The following is a 19765-nucleotide window of genomic DNA, read 5'->3' as shown; positions in this document are numbered from 1 at the left end:
ATTTCCTCTGAGCTTGATGCAGAGTGGTGTATCCAACTGAGAAGGACATTATGGAAATGTGTGTGTAAGCATAACATTTAAACTCTGGTTAGCATACAGTAATTTACATTCTCTTTGAAGCTTCAAGAATTTAGCCTAAAAGGCATTCATGGGAAAAAAAAAACTTTATCCCATACCATGCTGTGTCTGGAAGGCTCATTTACAACCTACAACCCCAGTCAGACCTAATGAGATGTGAGTGGACCTCTGCTCTGTTAGCAAGAAAGACCAAATTAAAAGTTGAGGAATCACATCTGAATTATGTGATATGATTCTGTCTGTCAAATCTTTGCCAAAGTAAGCCAAGGGGAGATTACTTATGCTACTTATATAACTACAAACGTCTGCTTTTTTAAATTGACCCAATATTCCAATTAAACAGAATGTTGTAAACAACTTTAAGATGTGACCTAATACTAGTATGGCTAAAATAGAATTGCTAATAAAACTAGGCCTCTATGGCAGGTAAAGACTGTACTGAAATGAAGGATTAATGGAGAGATCTACTATCTACTGGTATCTACTCTATCTATAGTGTTTTAGTTAGGCCTGTACCGATTGGCGATCGGATCGCAAATCTACGATTGAAGGGACAATCTGCGATTGGTATTTCCTACGTCAATATTCAAGTGTTTTTAACTAACTAACCATCATAACTACGATGTTATAAACTGAGATTAAAACACACACAGAGGGAGTGTGACTTCATTCTCTCCTCAGGATCCCATTACTCCACTATATCTTTACATAGCAAATAGTTGTTTGCTGTTATATTAATGTTCTGAATGTCGAGTACAGCCCCTTTAAAGGCACATATTTTCTTTCTATATTCATAGTTAGAAATTCACAGGGTTATCCCTGGTCTGCTTTCAAAACCTTTGTTTCATCATTAATAATGCCTGACACATTGAAGGTTTCACTGCTGCAAATTACTATGTATGTATGTAGTGCCCTGAAGATGAGAAACTGATCCGGAGACCAGAGTCACTGAGGTCAGGTGTGGCCCACAAGCACGTACTTCCCCATCACTGGAGTTCATCAACTATTCCCTTTCCTCTCTTGTTTTTCTCTGCAGCCCTTCCTTCTCCTCTTCACCTGCCACCTAAATGATATAGTCCTGTACTCTTGCCCAGTGTGCAATCCCCAAGGGAGTCAATGACTCTCAACTCCATCTCCTTCTGACAGATATTTTCCCTTTCAAGGTCTTACCATCATGCTTTTGTTTGAACACAGAGCAACACACAGGGCTGAGAGAACTCTGCGGGTCAAACAGACCCATACGTCATTGTGTCGGTCTGTTTCAATGCTGTTCAAGTGTTCAATGCGTTGGCTGTTTTCAAAAGTTCAGATAACGGCGTTATCTTGGACGGTTTGCTGAATAACTAGGACTCAACAGATACATGCAGGAATCTCACTTTGCCCTCGTCCACTGCATGTCATTTCCTTGACACACGTAATTAGGGAATATCTATGCGAGCAGATAACAGACCTAAACCCTTGGCCCTCACTTCACTTCAAGAGCCATGCTCCATGCTCCCTGGCCCATCACGTTGAGCAAATAACAATCCCTTTCTCCGACAGGCTCTTGCAGTCCACCATTTGCTGCAATGCAGAGGCGAGAGGAGTGCGACAGGACTTGTCTTATCCTTTCAAAGATGATCACTCCTCTCACCTTCAGGAAAATGTCACTACCGTACGCAGCGAGGACGGCTGCTAAACACTGACCCTTTGAGTGTATCTGTGTGCATTTTAAGGAGGATTCAGCAGAGTATGAAACATGTAAGGCTTATGATATTCTGTAATTGGATTTCCAAGAAAGCTGGTGACAAAGTCCCTCACACACCACTAATCCTCCCAATCAGTACTGCGGACCAAAAGCGTGCCGTTTTTTACAGATGAATATGGAGGAAGGGAAGGAAAGAGAATGGAGCATGAAGCGAGGAGGAACATGGGGATCGCAGATGAAGAGGGGTGTGGATTGCTGCAACGACTTCATGAGGACGGACAGCCAGTAAAGGCGTGTCGACGCGTCCCAACACACACGGTCTAATCAGCATCTCCGTGCTGGGAGTGAGATGAGTTAGAGGAGGCAGGGAGCCTGGGAAGGCTGCGAAAAGGGAGGGTGGCATGAGAGAGAGTTCAACATGTCAGACCAACACAGCAAACATTCAGACTGTTGCTGTAAGAAGTGCACTGCCTTCACAACAAATTAGGACACAAGGAGAAAATTCTCAGCCATATCAAAGAGATTAAAGGAATAGTTTAAGAAGATGCCTTTAAATGATTTGACTTGACTACAGCAGAGCTGGGCTCTGTGGTGATATTTCAGGTATAGAGCGCCGCACCTGACTGACTTGTTTTGAATCTAATAGCAGGGACAAACCTGTCAGCTGAAACCTCTCTGGTTCCTGTTCTTATTTGGATGATTGAGAAAAAAACAAGCAGAGTAAACTTTGTGGATGTCTGGCAGCCACATATATTTTTCAATCACTGTCAAGACGCTGGATTACACTGGACCCTACATCAATTCTATCTAATCTTCAGTCTTGCTTGCTAAACTAGTTTCTGTTTGTCATTTTCTCTTTTCCTAATCTGCAAGACAGGGCACAAGGAATCTAGAAATGTCTATATTCCAGTTAGAGTGCAAACCGTCTGAGTTTAATGCTTACTGACTGGTTGTTTCTGTCCTTTAGGGAGAATTCTGATCTGTGTGTCTCGTGTACGGCTTATATGCACAAGCAAAGCCAAGAATGTGTCGCACATGGGCACCAAGAGGGGATGACTATCTGCCACTCTCACAAGGTCCACTTCCTGCGCATGTAAACTAAGCCTTTGCCCCCGGTGTCACTAATCAAATTACATGTCACATTTCATATTCTATGCTGATGAAACAAACCAAGCCGAGCCATTGACGGATTTGCATTGTGAAGCTTGATTTAAGGGCGGTGTTTTAAAACAGCATCTCCCCAGGACCAGTCTTTCCCAGCTCTTTGCCTTTCTCCACAGAATAATAGAATAAGTCAATGAGGACGGAAGATGGGACCAGTTGTTTAACCTTGAAGACATCACCTAAATAATTCTCTCTCCTTCTCAGCCTCAATCCAGGTCTGGTTAAGTATGGAGAATCCAGCACCACCTTTCATCTTATTAGTGCCCTTGCTGAGATGGTGCTCAGTCCCTGAACGATAATGCTGGAGGTAGTACATAGAGAGCGAGAGAGAGAGAGAGAGAGAGAGAGAGAGAGAGAGAGAGAGAGATGGAAAACAGAGCGCTATGACAGTGAGTGAGCTATAATCCTATATATGCCAAGGCCCTGGCATATACACCCTTGAATATGCCTTACTCACTTTACTTTTCTAAAGCAAATTTCCCCACAAAAACCAATAAAGATTCTCAGCAAGGGGCTTCACTTTAGAGCCATTTCATATAGTCACTTGAAGAGAGAAGAGCAATGGGCTTTTCTCATATTAGATGAAAAGATGGATTCTCAGTGGACCTTTCATTGTCTGGATATGTGCTGGGAACTAACGCCACAAAAAAGAAATTCAGTCTAATTTGGTGCCTGTTGGATATCTTGTCTGATATGGTCACTGTGCTGCAATGTCGTCAAGTCAGAATGAGTCCCAGGTTTAACCTAATCAGTTACATGACAGCATGGCAGGCTGATCAAATACAAATACCACAAAGTAAATTACCTTCAAAGTTAGAGTGATAAAGTTGCCATAAATAATGATTTTCCATTTAAGGGTCACACTATAATCATATCAATGTGTTGATTACTCAGGATAATCCACAGGCCTCACTTTAACTTTCTTAACTGAAACTCAATAAATATGGTTAAGAGGAAACCATGGCTTATCACAATTTAGGTTGTATTTTTCGTAACTCTTGGCCGTTGGTTCGATTGGATATGACAAAATTAAACTCACTAATGTAATTGCTAAGATCTCGGTTAAAAATACATCTAAAGGGGCAACAAGCACAACAGTCAGACGATCATACAGAGAGGTAACAAGCTAACAGTTAGCTTGCAGATTAGCTACAACTTTCTTTGGAGTTAAAACTGAAAGTGCCCCCGTAATGACACTAATAATCCATTATTACACAGAAAAACCTGAGTGCGCAAGTACAGTGAGATACAGTTGAACCAGGAAGTTAGGCTGTAAAGTGCAGTGGATCTTTACAGCAAACAGTTTGGATTGTACTTTTACCGTTCAACTTCATTCCCTCTTCCAAATGAAATTGACTAATCCCATTTTCTTTTAAACCTATATGACTGTCTGAATGCTTGTGTTTCAATCCATTAACCTCCATCGTATTGGAGTGGAGGTAGGTGGAGGCTCGATACCACTAGTGGTAAGTGAGGGGGTACACTGACTGAATGACTGACTTTAAGATTGTGTTATACAAGTTTTTTAGATTGTATCTGCATTTTGTGCTTATCCCATCCTTTGGTGGATTGTGAAAATAACATGGCTGCTGCACAATTTCTACACCTAAATATTTAAATATTTCATTACAGCTTACAACTTGCAGCTCAGGGATGGGACTTGGTACACCAGCAGCAGCAGCAGCACAGCAATGGGCAGGAGGAAAAATACATTGCACAAAGAAAGCAAGAGAACTGGTGAGACTTCTCTGCACTCCTTTGCATACTTAAGAGAGGTATGTTAGTCAGTCTCACTGCCCATTTTCGCTTCCACCGTTCACACATAATGTGCGTTCCTTAATGGTTAGTTAATTTCAAACTGGACATCATGCTAGTTTTGTCCACTGTCCACTTCACAAGCCATTTTGGGTCTGCTATTGAATGTGTACAGATCATCTACAAATGTCTATACTGTAGATACATATTCTGGACATTCAGCTTGCTTTAGCTCACTGTATGAGACAGGTTGGTGGAGAGATGAAGGAAGAGCTGCTGAGCTATGCACTTACAATCCAGTTCACATCACACACAGGCACACACAAACAGCGGTTGGTCACTTCATCTCTCCATCTCCAGCACTGTGCCCAGGGGCGTCGGACTGGGGTGAAAAAGGGGACTGAGTACCCAGGGCCCTCATGTGAGGAGGGGCCCAAAAAGATGCTAGAATGAATAGCTGCGGATGGAGGGAGGGGCCCATAGAAAATGCCTTTCTACAGGGCCCAGAATTTTGTGCTACGCCCCTGACTGTGCCTCTCTCCTCCACTATTCCCATCTATTATGAACACAGCTAAGCCACTGAAGCCTCCCAAGTCTTTTTTCATCATGTTCTAGCACTGTCAGGGCTGCAAAGGGCACCGGCATCTGAGAGAAGCTTCCCATTGAGGCCTTTGGAATGGATTCACTCCAAACTGCCTTTTCATTCTGCAGCTGCGATGGATTAGCTCTGTCATGGGTCCAGATGAGGTTTGCCTTCCTGATCTGCACGCCATGCCACCGAGATAAAGAATTGCAGGAAAAATAAAATTAAGGGACAGGAATCGCTCTGGCGGCAATCCAATGGCCGATGATAGAACACTTCAATATTTCATCACACGGTCATGCATGGACACACAAACACAGACAGTGGCCTGGGAGTAAACGCCCACAGGTTTTATGTAGCCATGTGTGAAATGGCAAGAGCCACACAACAGCACACTCCTAGAATTAACCATTCGAGGGAGAAACAGAGGAGGGTTATGGTTGAGCGAGCACATCATGTTCACTTAATTCTCACTCATGGGGATTGTGAGCACTAAACAGAGGAGAACCTGCGGTAAAACGCGTGTAAAGTAAGATCACACCACCGCATCACAACTAAATCTTTATCATTCACACCTATTAATACATCTTCTAAATCTAAGTTGGAAAAACTGACGGAGAGCAATGGCGACCAACTCCTTGATGACCGAGCAGCAGATCAGTCGACAGTGGCGTAGTCGACAACAACCAAATAATTCCACGCATGTAACTCGCCACTTGATTCTCATCCTGCTCTTCACTGCGTTCATGCAGATTCGATTAAACTTGTGCATTCAATGTGAATCAGTGAACAATCAGAAATACGTTGGCACTTGTTATGGTGACAACACAGATAAAGTGATTTGAGTGGCTTGGGTTTGCTCCTCAGCCTGCTGCAAGATATTTCTGCTTCGGTGTCATCAGCAGTTTATTCCAACAAGTCAACAGATCGTGCTCTGACATTGCGTGGGTCTTCAATCTGCAACTGCAATCACAGTTGCAGTAATTGTCTATAAATCCCCTGTTTCCAGACGTGTTGGTCTGCATTATGTCTTTCATTACATAAGATGTGTTTCACATTAACCACACAGGCTATTCATGGCACGACATGTCTTATTTGCATCTCTGTGTCACTGCAAGGAATATGCTAATATCTTCCTTTTCTTCCTCCTCTTCTTCAGCCTGTATGCTAGAGTGCCCATACACTAGTTTCACAAGGTTATGATGCTCCAGTGGCCCCGCGACTGTGAACTGTCACAAGCAATCAGTTATGATGGAGCCCTTGTTTCGGTACAGACATGCAGCTTTGGCAGGGCTCTGCCAGCGCCTGCCTCTTTTGAAATAGCCCAGAAACGTGCGGATCAATCTGCTCAGTCGGCAGACGGAGAGCTGGAAGCTGGAAGCCCCGTTGCACTGTGATCCAATATTTACTATTTGGGAGAGTACATTGTGACACTCCCTGTTGATGTTTTGTATTCATCACCACACCACCCTGATATCCTGACTTTTTTTTTTTTGTCTTTAGCGCAGAAATCAAGCTACGTCACACACACAGAGGGGAACCCAAACAATAAACAGTACATAGGTGCCAATGAATGCTTTTCTTTGTGGGCCCTTCAGAAATAATAAAAGGCTCAAAAGTGTTTTCTTTCATAAGCTGTCTGACCTTGGATAGGACAATGCAGTCAGCAGCTCTTGTTGAGGAGGACTTCAGAGTTCTCTCTTTCTTTTGCACCCAGTGAAGCCAGGCCAATGCAGCAACTTCCGATGAGGCACGATGCGGATGTGCTATTCCAGCTCAAGCAGGGGATTACTGATTCAGTGATTACGGATATTGTAGGTGAGCCAAGTGAATGGCCAATAGCTAGCTGAGTGTGACTGCAATAGCTGTGGGAACATAGCTGTAATGGGCTTTGTGGGAGAGATTAAAAATATATGTAAAAGAGAAGGGGGGGGGGGGGGGAAAAAATGCTGACTGCAATGTGAGAGATCTTCACAAGAGATAAGTTTTAAAAAATGCTTGTACTTTCTTCTTTTTACCTACACCATCCCTGCCTTTAAAAACTGGTGAATGAAAAATAATCTCTGCCACAAACGACGTATTCCACTCTCCTTGTGAGGTTTTGCTCATTGAGGAAAACAAAGCAGCCCATGGAGCTGAGCTGCTGGCAGACATACCCCTGATGCACCTGAGATGAATAGTTCACAATGGCAGCTTGCCCCCTGTTCATTTGCACAACATTTGTTAAAATGCACAACATATGCAGGCTTTTTCTTATCATGAACCCTTTTTTCTCACACAGAGCATTGCAGTGAATGTGTCTAATGCACCACAGAGTGTTGGTGTGTCTCCTCTTGTCCCTCATAGTCTTTATCGTTTGCTTTTTATATGGTCAGCTCTTCATGTTCATCACAATGCAGCGCTGATATCATCTTCAATAAGGGAAGACAGACTTTGCCTGTCATTGTTGACTTATAGTTCAGAGACCACCCTATTATTTGAACTGTGGTGAACAGATGTGTGGAGCAGAGATGGGCTGTCATGTTGCATCATGTCTGGTGACGAAAAGAAGGCTTGATCTACGCCTTGCATTCATTGGTTTTCCATTAAGCTCAAATATGCGTCAGTAGTGCACAAATTATACTTACACTGATTCTTGGTTGGTTGGTTAATAGTAACATCAGGGATTTTATTGCTCAGCTGTGGCGTAAATTGTTTTCATACTTGTGGAAATGTTATTTTATTATACTTGTGGTCAACAAAATCTATTTAAATGGTAAGGCTTTAAAAGCAATCATGTAACATCACTGATACAGGTAAATCATTTCTGGCAATATTAGAACTACTGTAGTATGCATTATATAAAAAGCATCAGTTATCATGTTAATACAACACATAGGCTACAGTAATTCTATGTTGGCTGTTTGCTTGAAATGACTGCGGGCTGTAGGGTGATGATATCTTCAGGGTGCCATGACGGTCCATTCATAATCATTTTACCTTAATCCCTCTTCTTGCTTGCAATTTATCACAAATGCCAATGGTAATTGAGCAGATAGATAAAGGAAATCAATAAAAGATCCAAAGACAACAACATCCCCACAATAAGTCTGAACACATCACAAAAGTATGTTAACTGTCAGGCTGAGAGAAATCTTTAAAAGTGCCAATGTAAATCTGTGATGTGAGGTACTGATCTTCCAAATCAGAAAATCTGTCCCTACACTCGATTCGTTTGTGTTTTTTTTAGATTTTCCATAGCTGCTAAAGTGGCCAAATGCCCAGTGTTTGTGAAAGATATATGGAGATTTGAAGCCACCACAGCAGCAATGGGAGGAAAGCTGTTGTTTTATCAAACAACATCTGCCAGCATCATTGATTCCAAGACAAATAATACTCCGACAGCAACACCTCCTCAGGTTGGGTTTAAGAGGATCTTCTGATATTCTGATTAAAAATTCATTGTGTGGAATCTGCCTCGGAGTGTGTACTTTGTTTTCTAGTCTGAATCTCATTACAGCTTCAGCTGTGTGCCTGACTTTAGAATACATAAATAAAAATACAGCAGAGGGCATCTCATGGCCAGAAAATTAGGTCAAAATAATGTTCCATTTGAATGTTTGGCCTTTGGAATTTGTCCAGCCTTTTATGTGTTTGCTGAATGTAAAAGATTTAACCTCATCTGGCCATAACTAACAGTACCAGTGATTGTAGTCAAACCAGCAAGACTTCAAGAAAATTATTAAAAAAAAACAATGTAGTGTTAGTATTTCATCAGTACTAAATGTTAGCAAGACATGCAGGGTTTTGCTGTAATGTAGTAGCAATTACTGTAGCACTTGTAGTAACAAGTAATATTAGTTTTATGGAAATGTGGACTATTTAGTCATAATGTTCCTGAAATAATAATGACAATAACTCTGTTAGACATTTTTAAGCTTGAGTCAGATCGAAACATGTGACTCTATCTGACAGAAACTCCACCCTTTCTCTGCCTCATCCTTTTTTTTTTATCTGAGCCACGCTGTCAGTCACTCCCTTCTGCTGACATCCCGCTCTTCTCTTAGAGGCCTTGCCATTCCCAAAGCATCTAACCTCACCCGTGGCTGTTACTGTACCACTTATCTGACTGAAGCCCCAGATCCAGCCAGCTCGACAGCCCTCTGAGACCGCCTGGCCTGCTGGCCTCTAAAATCACACCATCACGTTACTCTACGGTGGCTCGTGTTTCTCTCAGAGGATTTTGCACAGTCATGGTGCCTATCAAATACGCTTGATTTTTCCTCGCATTTCACATAAATCTGAGCCTGCATACATTTCAAAAATGGTATCTACTAAAACTGTGTTTGCACAAAGAGACATGTGGTATTATTTTTTACCGTGACCTTTACTTTGGATGAATGATGAAGTGTGTCACGGGAGCTTTGGTACAAAACACTGAAATTTAGTCAGTAAGAAATGTGAAGAGGGAGGATGGGATGTGTCTATCTAACCATGTGTATACGCTTACAGTGTCTATGTGCGTGGCTCTGTGCATATGTGCGCACGCATGCACATGCCTGTGCGTCCATAAACAAACCTCCATCTGTGCTTCTTACACAGCTGGACTGTGATGGCATGTCCCAGCACAACCCCCATAGCCTGGAGAACTCTCACTCACAGACACACACAGACACACACACACACACACACACACACACAGACACACACACACACACACACACACACACACACACACACACACACTTACGCACACACATACTCTCTGTATAAGCAACATCTAAAACATCCTTTAATCAAATTCCTTTTCCTCTTGCTTTCTCTTACTGCGGCCTACGTCTCTATCCTCCCACCACTCAGTTTTACCCAGCTTCCCCTGCCATGTTTCCCTGGTCACACCTTTCAAGCTGAGTTACAGCCTGCAAGGACAGGAAGTGTGGCACTACTGCAATCACCTGAGGAACTCCTCTCGACCATAGCCTGTATCTGTCAGGCCATGCTCTGCAAAAACTCGCTGCCTGCCTGTCGCTTTGTTTACCATCCATTCACACACCACCACCACCAACAACAACAGCCCCAAAAGCTATGCAAAACATTACATGTGAAGATTTGGTAAGGGCCCTTTCGTCTGTGCTTCACAACATATGCCATTTGCCACATGTGCTCTGTCATTGCGTGGGCCGCCGGTGTAAAGAGACTGTTGGTGTTTCTGGGCAACATGTGCAGCGCTAGCACTCTCTGGGTGGGCGTAAAGGTCAGTGAAGAAGATGTTTCTAAGAATGCGTTGGGTCTAGACAAAAAAGTAAGCTTGTGCACTATGTTATTGAGGGGTTATGATAATCCTAATAAATGATGTTGATATCTCACATCCGAACACAAGCATCTGCTGGAGTTTGCTTCCTGACCGTTTAATGAAATGCCAAGAGTCTTGATGGGCTCCACACACCTTGTGATGCTGATATTGCTCACACATTATCACCACTGATCATCAGTTTGCAGAACGCAAAATATGTGCCATAATTTATTTTTCAGTAAACTGATTCACACTGACAATAAGGCAGCATGAACATCTAGCATCACATACTGTAAGTCAACTGCTATTCACCTGAAGCAGTGTTAAAGGAATAGTTTGACATTTTGGTAAACACACTTGTCCACTTTCTTGCTAAGAGTTAGAAGAGAAGATTGATGCACTCTATTGTCTGTATGGTAAATGTGAAGCTGCAGCCAGCATCCTGTTAGCTCAGCTTAGCTTAGCATAAAGACTGGGAACAGGGGGAAACAGCTATCCTGGTAGCAAAAAGGCAACAAAATATGCCTACCAGCACCTCTGAAGCTCGCAAATTAACATGTATGTTATCTCTTTAATCCATGCAAAAACTGGAAGTGTAAAAATGCCCTTATTCCAGTCTTTGTGCTGGCTGTAGCTTCATATACCATACAGATAAGAGAGTGGTATCAATCATCTCATCTAACTCGTCAAACTATTCCTTTAACCTCATCTTCTCTCTATTCACGATAAGATTCATCACACCTTACAGTCCCTCTGATTTTCTCTCTTGTCCCTCCTCTTTCTTGCCTTGGGAAAAGACAAACGTAAATCCCAGCGACTCTAGTTTTATCTTTTTTTTTCTCCACACTCTTGGAGCAAAGCAGATTTGCCTACAGTAGCTGATGCTAATACTGTGGCTGAACTGTGCAGCCAAAGAAGCATCTGCTACTGCCAGGGTTTAAGGACCTGGAGGATTCGATAAAAGAGGGGTAGGGACATGTAAAGAGGCTGGCAGAGGGGACACAGACCATTAGCTTAATGACAGAATGAGGAATGAGGAATAGGGAGATGAGATTCAAAAGCCAAGCATTGCAAAATTTTCCTTTAACAGGAATCAAGGCGAGTAATCTAATAAATAGCGTGGCGAGGAGATGGGGGGGGGCTTGATGTTTTCTTCGCCTCAGGTAAAGGAAGAAGAAGAAAGGTACACAGGAGAGAAAGGATGGCGGTGTCATTAAGTTGGCTAGCCGTGACCGTCAGGAACATTAATGTTGTCTAGTCTGCTTTCTTCAAACTGGTACCCTTTGCTTTCAACTACTCCCGTCTTCTCTGTGAGCACACCTGACTCCTGGTTTCCATAGCTATTATGGACCTCGCACTGGTAATTACACATTTCACAATTTCTGATGTCACTTCAAAGCATCAACAGTCTTGTCACTAAAGCACACACCATGCCTCTGCAGTACAAAGCCAAGCCTTGAGGATTACTGAAGCCACACATTGTTTTGCTGCTGGCCACTAATTCAATTAATAGCATATGGTTTGAAACAGACTTGAAAGAAATCATTCTGACACGAGCCTGTGCCTTCATCACACCTAGGGATTTACACATTTTGTTTCTGAAAAGCAAAATAAACTCCAGCAAGTTTAATTTGAATTACTGTTGCACATCCTCTTGTTCCGCTGCCTCTATTATATTACTTTTTAAAGGATGTACAGCAAATGAGGGGGAGTGATCTACATGATGAGTCAGAGTAAAGGGCTTTGGCAGTGTCCGTCCCAGAGTAAAGAGAGAATGCACACGAAAGCAGAACATCAGCTTCAAGAAAAAGAGGAGACCGAACAAGACGAAACAAATTCTGTCATTTCAACCACTCTGCAAGGCCTTAGGCAGCCAGAACTCATCTTGATCAAAGCAATGAAGCTTGCCTCCCCAAACCCGCATAAACGCTACTTTGGAATCTTAGTTCAGATTGCCCGATCATAAAATAGATGTGTGCTACTGCTGACAAAGGTCTGAATCACCCACACGGGGCCACTGATGACAAAGTAAATTTGAATGTCCACTAAATAATTGTGACAGCTTGCAAAACAAACAACAGTGCTGACAAATCTGAAACTCAGAACACAGGAGGTCCTCACTCACCAAGGCCTGGAAGTCAGCAGATAAGTGATATCTAATAACTGTCATCTCTATTTTGTTAACTACATCGGTAGAGACAATCTGCTTATGGACTGTTGTGAGCTCAGCTCAACCATGAGTGGTCTGCGAGCTCAGCTTGACAAGAGTCTCAGGGCACTACCTTGAAAAAAGTCTCAGATCATACATTACACAAATCAGATTGGAAAGAAAACGGGGGGAAAAAAGTTTGTTGATTATTTTACAAGTACGTAGAGGGCTTTTTAGTGTGTTAAGTATAAAACTCCTTCCTGTTTAATGTAACAGGCTAAACATTCAGCACTAAAGAGAAATTTCAAGCAGAGCAGATTATTAATACGCACATCAAAGCAAGAGAGATGCTCTCACCAAACATTATAATGACATTTGACAATCACTCTCCTATTTTTGCATCACTGCTTACACATGTCCTTTAAGCATTGGTTTCTTTGCATCATTAAAAGCTCATAGTTTTCTTGTATTTGAAGTTGAAGGCAGTCCTGAGACAGTGCTCTTGATGGAGATGCTAAGGCATGGCAGCAAGAAACAAGAAACGGGGCCACTGCTCCCACAGGAACCCCTTCCTTTCACTAAAGCTCTTTCTGCTCCTGAATTTAATTAGATTTTGATATCAAGCTTTTTTCTCCTATGCTTCCCTTCCTCTTCAACATGCGTGAAATTGCACGGCACTATCTATTATTTATTCACTGTCATTTGCTTATTGTTTCTTATGGATGCCTTGGTTCGGGCACTTGCAGCTCTGCTGCATGTGATATGACGCTCTGCTTTATCTCCCTCACTGCTCAGACCCACCTCCCCTGCAGGTCTGAGCCCAACTCATTTGCTGGCGTTGGATGGGGAGCTATGGATTTTTTCCCTCTTTCACCCAATGACAGCACGGTGAGGTGCTATGAGGGCTGGGTGCTAATGAGCTGACTCTGCAATGCTGGGGGAGATGCTCTGTAACACAGGGGGAGTCAGAGGACGGTGCAGGGGGAGACGCTCTGGAGAGTCAGAGGGGCCATTATATGACCGTGCCAGACATGGAGTTAGAGGGACTCAACCGCACCAGTCAGAACATCCGCTTGTCTCCAAAGTCAGCCATTCAGCCAAACTGAACTCATCATTTAGAATGACATCACCAAATGGCATTCTTGACTCAATTTCTTCCCCTTTTGTCCATTACATTTCTGTTGATTTCAAGAAACTGCAGCCAGTGGGGGTGTAGGGGAAAAAAAGGTAATTTGTTGGATCAGCCGCTGCACCAATTGCACCGTGGGATGGACCATAACCATAACCACATATCAGCACCCATGGAGAGGATAAAAAACAAATGGTGTATATACTATACACTATGTATATATAGATCAATTTCTTCTTGAATAGTGAATCATTTATGTGATGAAAAATACATTTATAAAACACAAGTTAAAAAAATACACATCCAATTCTGAGTCCTTGACACAGGGTCTGTGTTATTGGCTGCATTCCCAAGGCCAGCATGTATACAACATGTTGCCAAAGGAACTTATTTTATGTGGAATTCCTGTATTTATGAAATATCACCTCTGTAAAACTCAAGACACAGACACACATTGTGTGAATGTGGTTTCCAACCACAGCTACTGCCCGTAAAATGTTATTGTCAAAATGAATACGCATTTCTATAAAAAAAGAAAGAAAGAAAAAGAAAATTATGCATTTTGTGATAAAAGACAAGAAAATTATGTAGGATAAATATGGGAAGAACACTGTGTGCATTAGACAAATCTGTATTTGTAAATTCCCATTGAGATTTTATGACCCAGAGTGAAGTGAGATGGACTTGACTGCTTCCCCTGGATTGAGATGTGGCCTCTATATAAGCTCCATACTGGATGATTTGGACATAAATAATTCTGCTCGCTGTGCTGTGGACAGAAGTGGGGGAGAATCTGGACATGACTGAAATAGAAGTACACTTACACGCATGGGTGACTGAAAAGCTGTTGGACGACTCGAGGTTGTCGACATTGTAGTTGAGGTGGAAAGGCTTTTCAGTGGTGTTTTGGTTGGTGTTGTAGAGTTGGACAGCGAACCTGAACGCGCTGTGCTCCTGCACCGTGGAACGCATGAACAGCCCCCCTTAAAGAGAGGAAAAGCAAGATCAGATAATCGCATCTGTGCCTTTTTTAGTCTAGTGTCAGTGGTGGACCATTTCATTCAGTAAGGAAGAAGGTAAAGTGTTACCAGGAGGAACTCTATAGGCTACGTCCGACTGCAATAGGAAGGAGGCTGATTGGTATTTAAAAGAATACCATGCATGTTTGACCAGTCTGTAACTCTTCAGATCGTGCGGGGAAACTGACCGTCTCCCGTCCTACTCCTTATCAAACACTTCGATTTTTTTCGCCAATAATTACACTGACACAGACAACACTAGATGAAGCTTTGATCTACAGTTTAACACAATCAGCTGCTTTAAGATCGCAGCATACATAAAATCAAGTTAGCCTCTGTCATTGCGCAGAGCTCCGCGCTCCGTGCACATCTCTCCGGTATAAGAAATTGCAATCTTTGTTCATACAAACTACAATCTGCAGCCTTTTTTTTAATACAGCAAAAACACTTACCGATATTGATCTGATTGGGAAAGCCTGCGAATGATCTGTCAAAGAGCCACAGTAGAAACAAAACCACGCATTGTGCCATTTTCTCCGACCTATCTGTTCAACTCCTCAAAAGGGTCTGTCTAAGCAAATTCATATGTTCTGGATGGAAGCCGGCCGCGACGGAAATCCAGTGGATAGATGATGGTCGCTCACAGTGCACCAATTAGGTTCATTGAGGTGCAGCCCAGCTGCAGAGTATTTTTTTGCAACTAAGAGAGGAAGAGAGAGAGAGAGGGAAAGAGAGAGAGAGAGAGAGAGAGAGAGAGAGAGAGAGAGAGAAAGAGAGGGAGAGAGGGAGAGAGAGGGAGAGGAGGGGTGGGCTGGCGGGGGGCTGGGGAGGAGGGGGGGGGGGGGGGAGAAGGAGCTGATGTGAACTCCGATTGGACCCTTCGCGGCGGGCCAATGTTGGCCAAACTTGATCTGACTCTAAATGAAAAAGCCTCAGCCCGTTAGATTACGACGGCGAATACGCGCTGCACTTGTCAATATTAGCCTTCTGTTGGCCGAATCAATAGAAACACTGCAATCTCAGGTGGCCAATGATTCCGAATTGCATGGCCACGTCCAGCTGCTGCATATATCTCGAGAAACCACGGAGAGGCGAACATGGAGAGCTGCGGTTATTTCCAACAGTGGGGAAGTTTGCTTGTTTGTTTGTTTCATTCATTCTGCAATCTTACTCTATCCGTGTTGATCTCCAGTGTAGCAATGACATTTTTAAGGTTAGAGAGAGGTAAAGAAGGGATTATTAGAAGAAAAGTTAAAACCACATAATGCCTCTCACACAAACACACACACACACACACACACACACACACACACACACACACACACACACACACACACACACGTGTGTGAAGGTGGAGGGATATGGGAACACAGAGCCAATAGAACTGTCTATGGTCCTGAAATGATCATGAAAAGGCTGAAAGTGACTGAACAAATGGTTTTGGCTCATTAAATTTTTTTTGTTTTTATCTCGCCGGAAACACATTTAGCCTTCTCTGGAGGTTTGACCATTATAAACTTACTGATATCGCTCAGTCTTATTTTATTTACTTTAAGTTTTACTCTGTCTCTAATGAAAAATTCCTTCCTGTGATTCTGCCTAAGAGAGAACAATTAAGGGATTACTGGCCTATTCATTACCCTCAGCACAGCGCTTTGAAAATTTAGTTTTTAATTGCATTGCAAATGTCTAAGGCTTCAGCTATTGATACTGCCATGCACTGAGTTCTCTTTAACATGTGACAGACTGTCATGTTTTAAACTTAAAGATGTGTGCAGTAACATGTCTAACCTGATCCTAAAGAAAAATGAATGACTTGTAAGGGTGAGAGCCAGTAGTGAGGGCTCTGCTACAATGACACAGCTGATCAAGCATCAATGTCAAACACAGGGATGTATATCCAACCGTGTTGTGCAGGCCCCCAAGAAGTGCGCCGGGCTTTGAAGCATTTTCAACATAGCGACCAAACAGTAGAATTGCAACTCCCGGGCCCATCACATGATGCCCTCTGGCCCAAAAAGACTTTTGTACATAGACTTACATGGAAACAAGGAATCTGTAAATCAGTGGATAATTTTTTTTGAGCATTACAATCCCCGCGAAATGACTCAGTTCACTATGAGAATTTGATCCATTCGGTCCGATAACATTTGGAAAGTCCAGAAGAGCCGCACAATAAAATCATTTAATCCCTGTTCAAGTTAGTGGAGCGCTAAACCGGTGTAAAGTAGCCGGCTCGGCTGGCTGAGGTCTCTAGTGTGCCTGCTCTATGGGCCGCACAATGCGGAAGTAATGCCGGTCATCAGGGTAACTTTTGGCTCCATGAAGGCTTCATGCGTCACCAAGCAACTCTCATAGAAATGAACGGGGCTCCACCTCGAACGCTGTATCCAGTTCTTATTATACATCCATGGTGTTGTGTCTAAGAGTCCAGAAAAATACTTAATGTTTACCATCTGAGAGATTAGGATGATGAGTTGAAGATCGTGTTTCACATATGTATCAATACAGTGTAACTGGGATCATGTGTTTGAAAGAGTGGTATTAATCATTCATGCCAATCAAGTAATGATATGGAATGACCTAGCCATCACAGGGGGGGATTTCCTTTCCAAACGGGGTCAAAGTGGATTGTTGACGACTCACTGGCTCTCTGGGGATGAATCTGGGATGGCATCACATTGATTCTCTGGTCTCCACCGCCTCCCTGTCAAAGTCGTATAGGACATGGGTCGCCTGGCCCTAATGGCTGACGTCATAAGGACCATGTCAAACTGTGACTCACTGCCATTTCCACAAACTCTCATCACATCATACCTGCATCTGAAACGCTGATGGTTGTTTTAGTGGATAATAAGAGGCCTCCTTGTGATGTTGGTTTGCTAAAATGTTGTATAGAACAATTAATTGGCAGCAGACTAAAGAAGCAATTTAATTGGTCATTTACTGTGAATCGAGCTAATCATGCAAAAAAAAAACATTATTCGCTTCAAGGGGAGCCCAAGTATTTGAGATAAAGCCTCAATATAATTGATTATAAATGGTGATGATTGTGCTGCATTATTTTCAATTAGGACATTTTGGCCATGCTGCGTTATCCTCTAAGCTCAACCTCTGCAGAAATTCAATTTTGTCACAAGTGTAGAAATTCACAGATATGATCTACATGAAAACAAATAATTATATGATATGCCTTCCTGGATTTGAAAACACTCACAGGAGTGTTACTGGAGCAGGCAACGTGAAAAAGACTGAAAAATAGATGAAAAGATGTTGCCTTTTATCTCATGATGATGATGATGATGATGATGATGATTCACAGGCTATAGCTCTGAGCACTGCAAGCCTCACCAGCAAGAATTATTCATTTGCTCCCTGACTTATCTTCCTAACACAACAGGATTACATCTTCATCTTTGCCTCTTTGAGGATACGTGAGCCATAACTTAGAAACTATAACATTTAAATAATAGTCGGTCCTATGGGAGTCAAGGGGTCATGGGTGTTATTATCTTTAGGTTTGATTTGCTCATGATAACTGGATAATTATGCTGTTCCCTTGACATAACAAGCTCGCGTTTTCTCGTGAAAAAAATGATGTAACACAAACTGTCTTCTTGTGGTTGTACGACAAAAAAAAACGTGTAATCATCTATTCTCAGTAGGTGGAAGGATGTTTTTGTCACAGCAAAATGACAGTGATTCCCAACCTTTATGGCTTGTGACTGATACTGGATGTTTAAGGCCAATATGGATATCAATGTTTGAGACCACAGTATGTACTGAGTGGGACATTTTACAGTTGAAAAGTAAACTGGTCAGTCCTTTCTGGTGGGCAAATCAAGTAATGGTGTGGTGGTGACTCTTTAAAATGAAGCAATGTCTAATTGTGACCTAACATTAAAGATTATTGTCGTTAATGTGAATGTGTGTTTGAACGTGAGCGTGAGCATGCCCTTAGTTGCCTAATGGTTGCAATACCACATAACTGCAATGATTACATGTTTTCTGTCTCTCTCTACACTGTGACTGTCAAGTAAAGGTAAATACATAAAAAACAGTACAATCCTTCGTGGCCTAAGAAAGTGAAAGTATCTAGTATTTCTCGAAAATAAGTAAAGCAAACATTGAATTATAGTACAAAATAAACAGACTTTTTTTTTTACTCATTCTTTGATTCATCTTGACCTCTCTGATTTATCCTTGGAGCTCATGTTTTTCAAGTAATCAATGTGCAAAATACATCTGTCTACAGTGATTTCTAGTTCAAAAAGACTCACAGCACTGTAGAATGCTTCCTTTAAAATCTTTGATTCCATTACATTCAGAAAAAGTAAATTTCGTTCAATCAGTGCTGAAAGTCCAAAGGGAAACAAAAAGCTCATGTTATTGCTTAAATGTAACATAGGTGGGAACCCGGGTGGAAACACTTGCCCACCACTGCATCGTTTAGCTTTAATCCATGGCTCCAATGTTTCCACCAAATGGTTGGTTGGGTCTTTTGGGTGGAGTTGCATTAAGATCTGCAGGAGGGGGCAACCTCTTGCTCACCCAGTAGAGTGTGCGCCCCATATGGGCTGAGTCCTTGGCAGCGGCCCGGGTTTTAAATCGACGCTCGGCTCTTTGCTGCAAGTCATACCCCCTCTCTCTCCCCTTTCCTGTCTTCAAGCTATCCTGTCAATTAAAGGCCATAAAAAAGCCCAAAAAATAATCTTAAAAAAAAAAAGATCTTTGAACCTCTGCATGTGCTGCACCCTCCTGGGTTAAGCTCCTCGCCGTCAGGTGAAAAAGAAGCATCTGGTGACTCCATGTGTATAGGAGGAAGTACATGGCCGTCTACACCCTCCCTAGGAGAACAGTGGGTGTTGCAGCAGCAGGTTCTGCGGTGCATGGGGATTTGGCCTTTACAAATGAGGAAAAATGCCAAAA

General features: G+C 42.5%; 1 protein-coding gene across 4 annotated transcripts in view; it reads right to left on the bottom strand.

Moving 5' to 3' along the window:
• LOC116064245 (glutamate receptor 3) overlaps positions 1-15560 on the bottom strand; it is a 90900-nt gene extending 75340 nt beyond the window's left edge. For 2 of the 4 annotated variants that reach the window (XR_004108496.2, XM_031319297.2), the window contains exons 1-2: positions 15289-15560; positions 14642-14800 (exon numbers count right to left, since the gene is read on the bottom strand). Coding sequence is in view for 3 of the 4 variants with exons in the window: in XM_031319297.2 (XP_031175157.1) it covers positions 14642-14800; positions 15289-15367 (238 nt within the window). In the remaining variant the exon portion in view is untranslated. The remainder of the gene's footprint in view (positions 1-14641; positions 14801-15288) is intronic. The other 2 variants (XM_031319296.2, XM_031319295.2) reach the window with 1 other exon arrangement.
• Between the last annotated feature and the right edge of the window lie 4205 nt (positions 15561-19765).

Source organism: Sander lucioperca, chromosome 1 (genome assembly GCF_008315115.2).
Source record: "Sander lucioperca isolate FBNREF2018 chromosome 1, SLUC_FBN_1.2, whole genome shotgun sequence".
Taxonomy (NCBI): Eukaryota; Metazoa; Chordata; class Actinopteri; order Perciformes; family Percidae; genus Sander; species Sander lucioperca.
The sequence above is the reverse complement of the archived record's forward strand: the minus strand, read 5'-3'. Positions and strand labels throughout refer to the sequence as shown.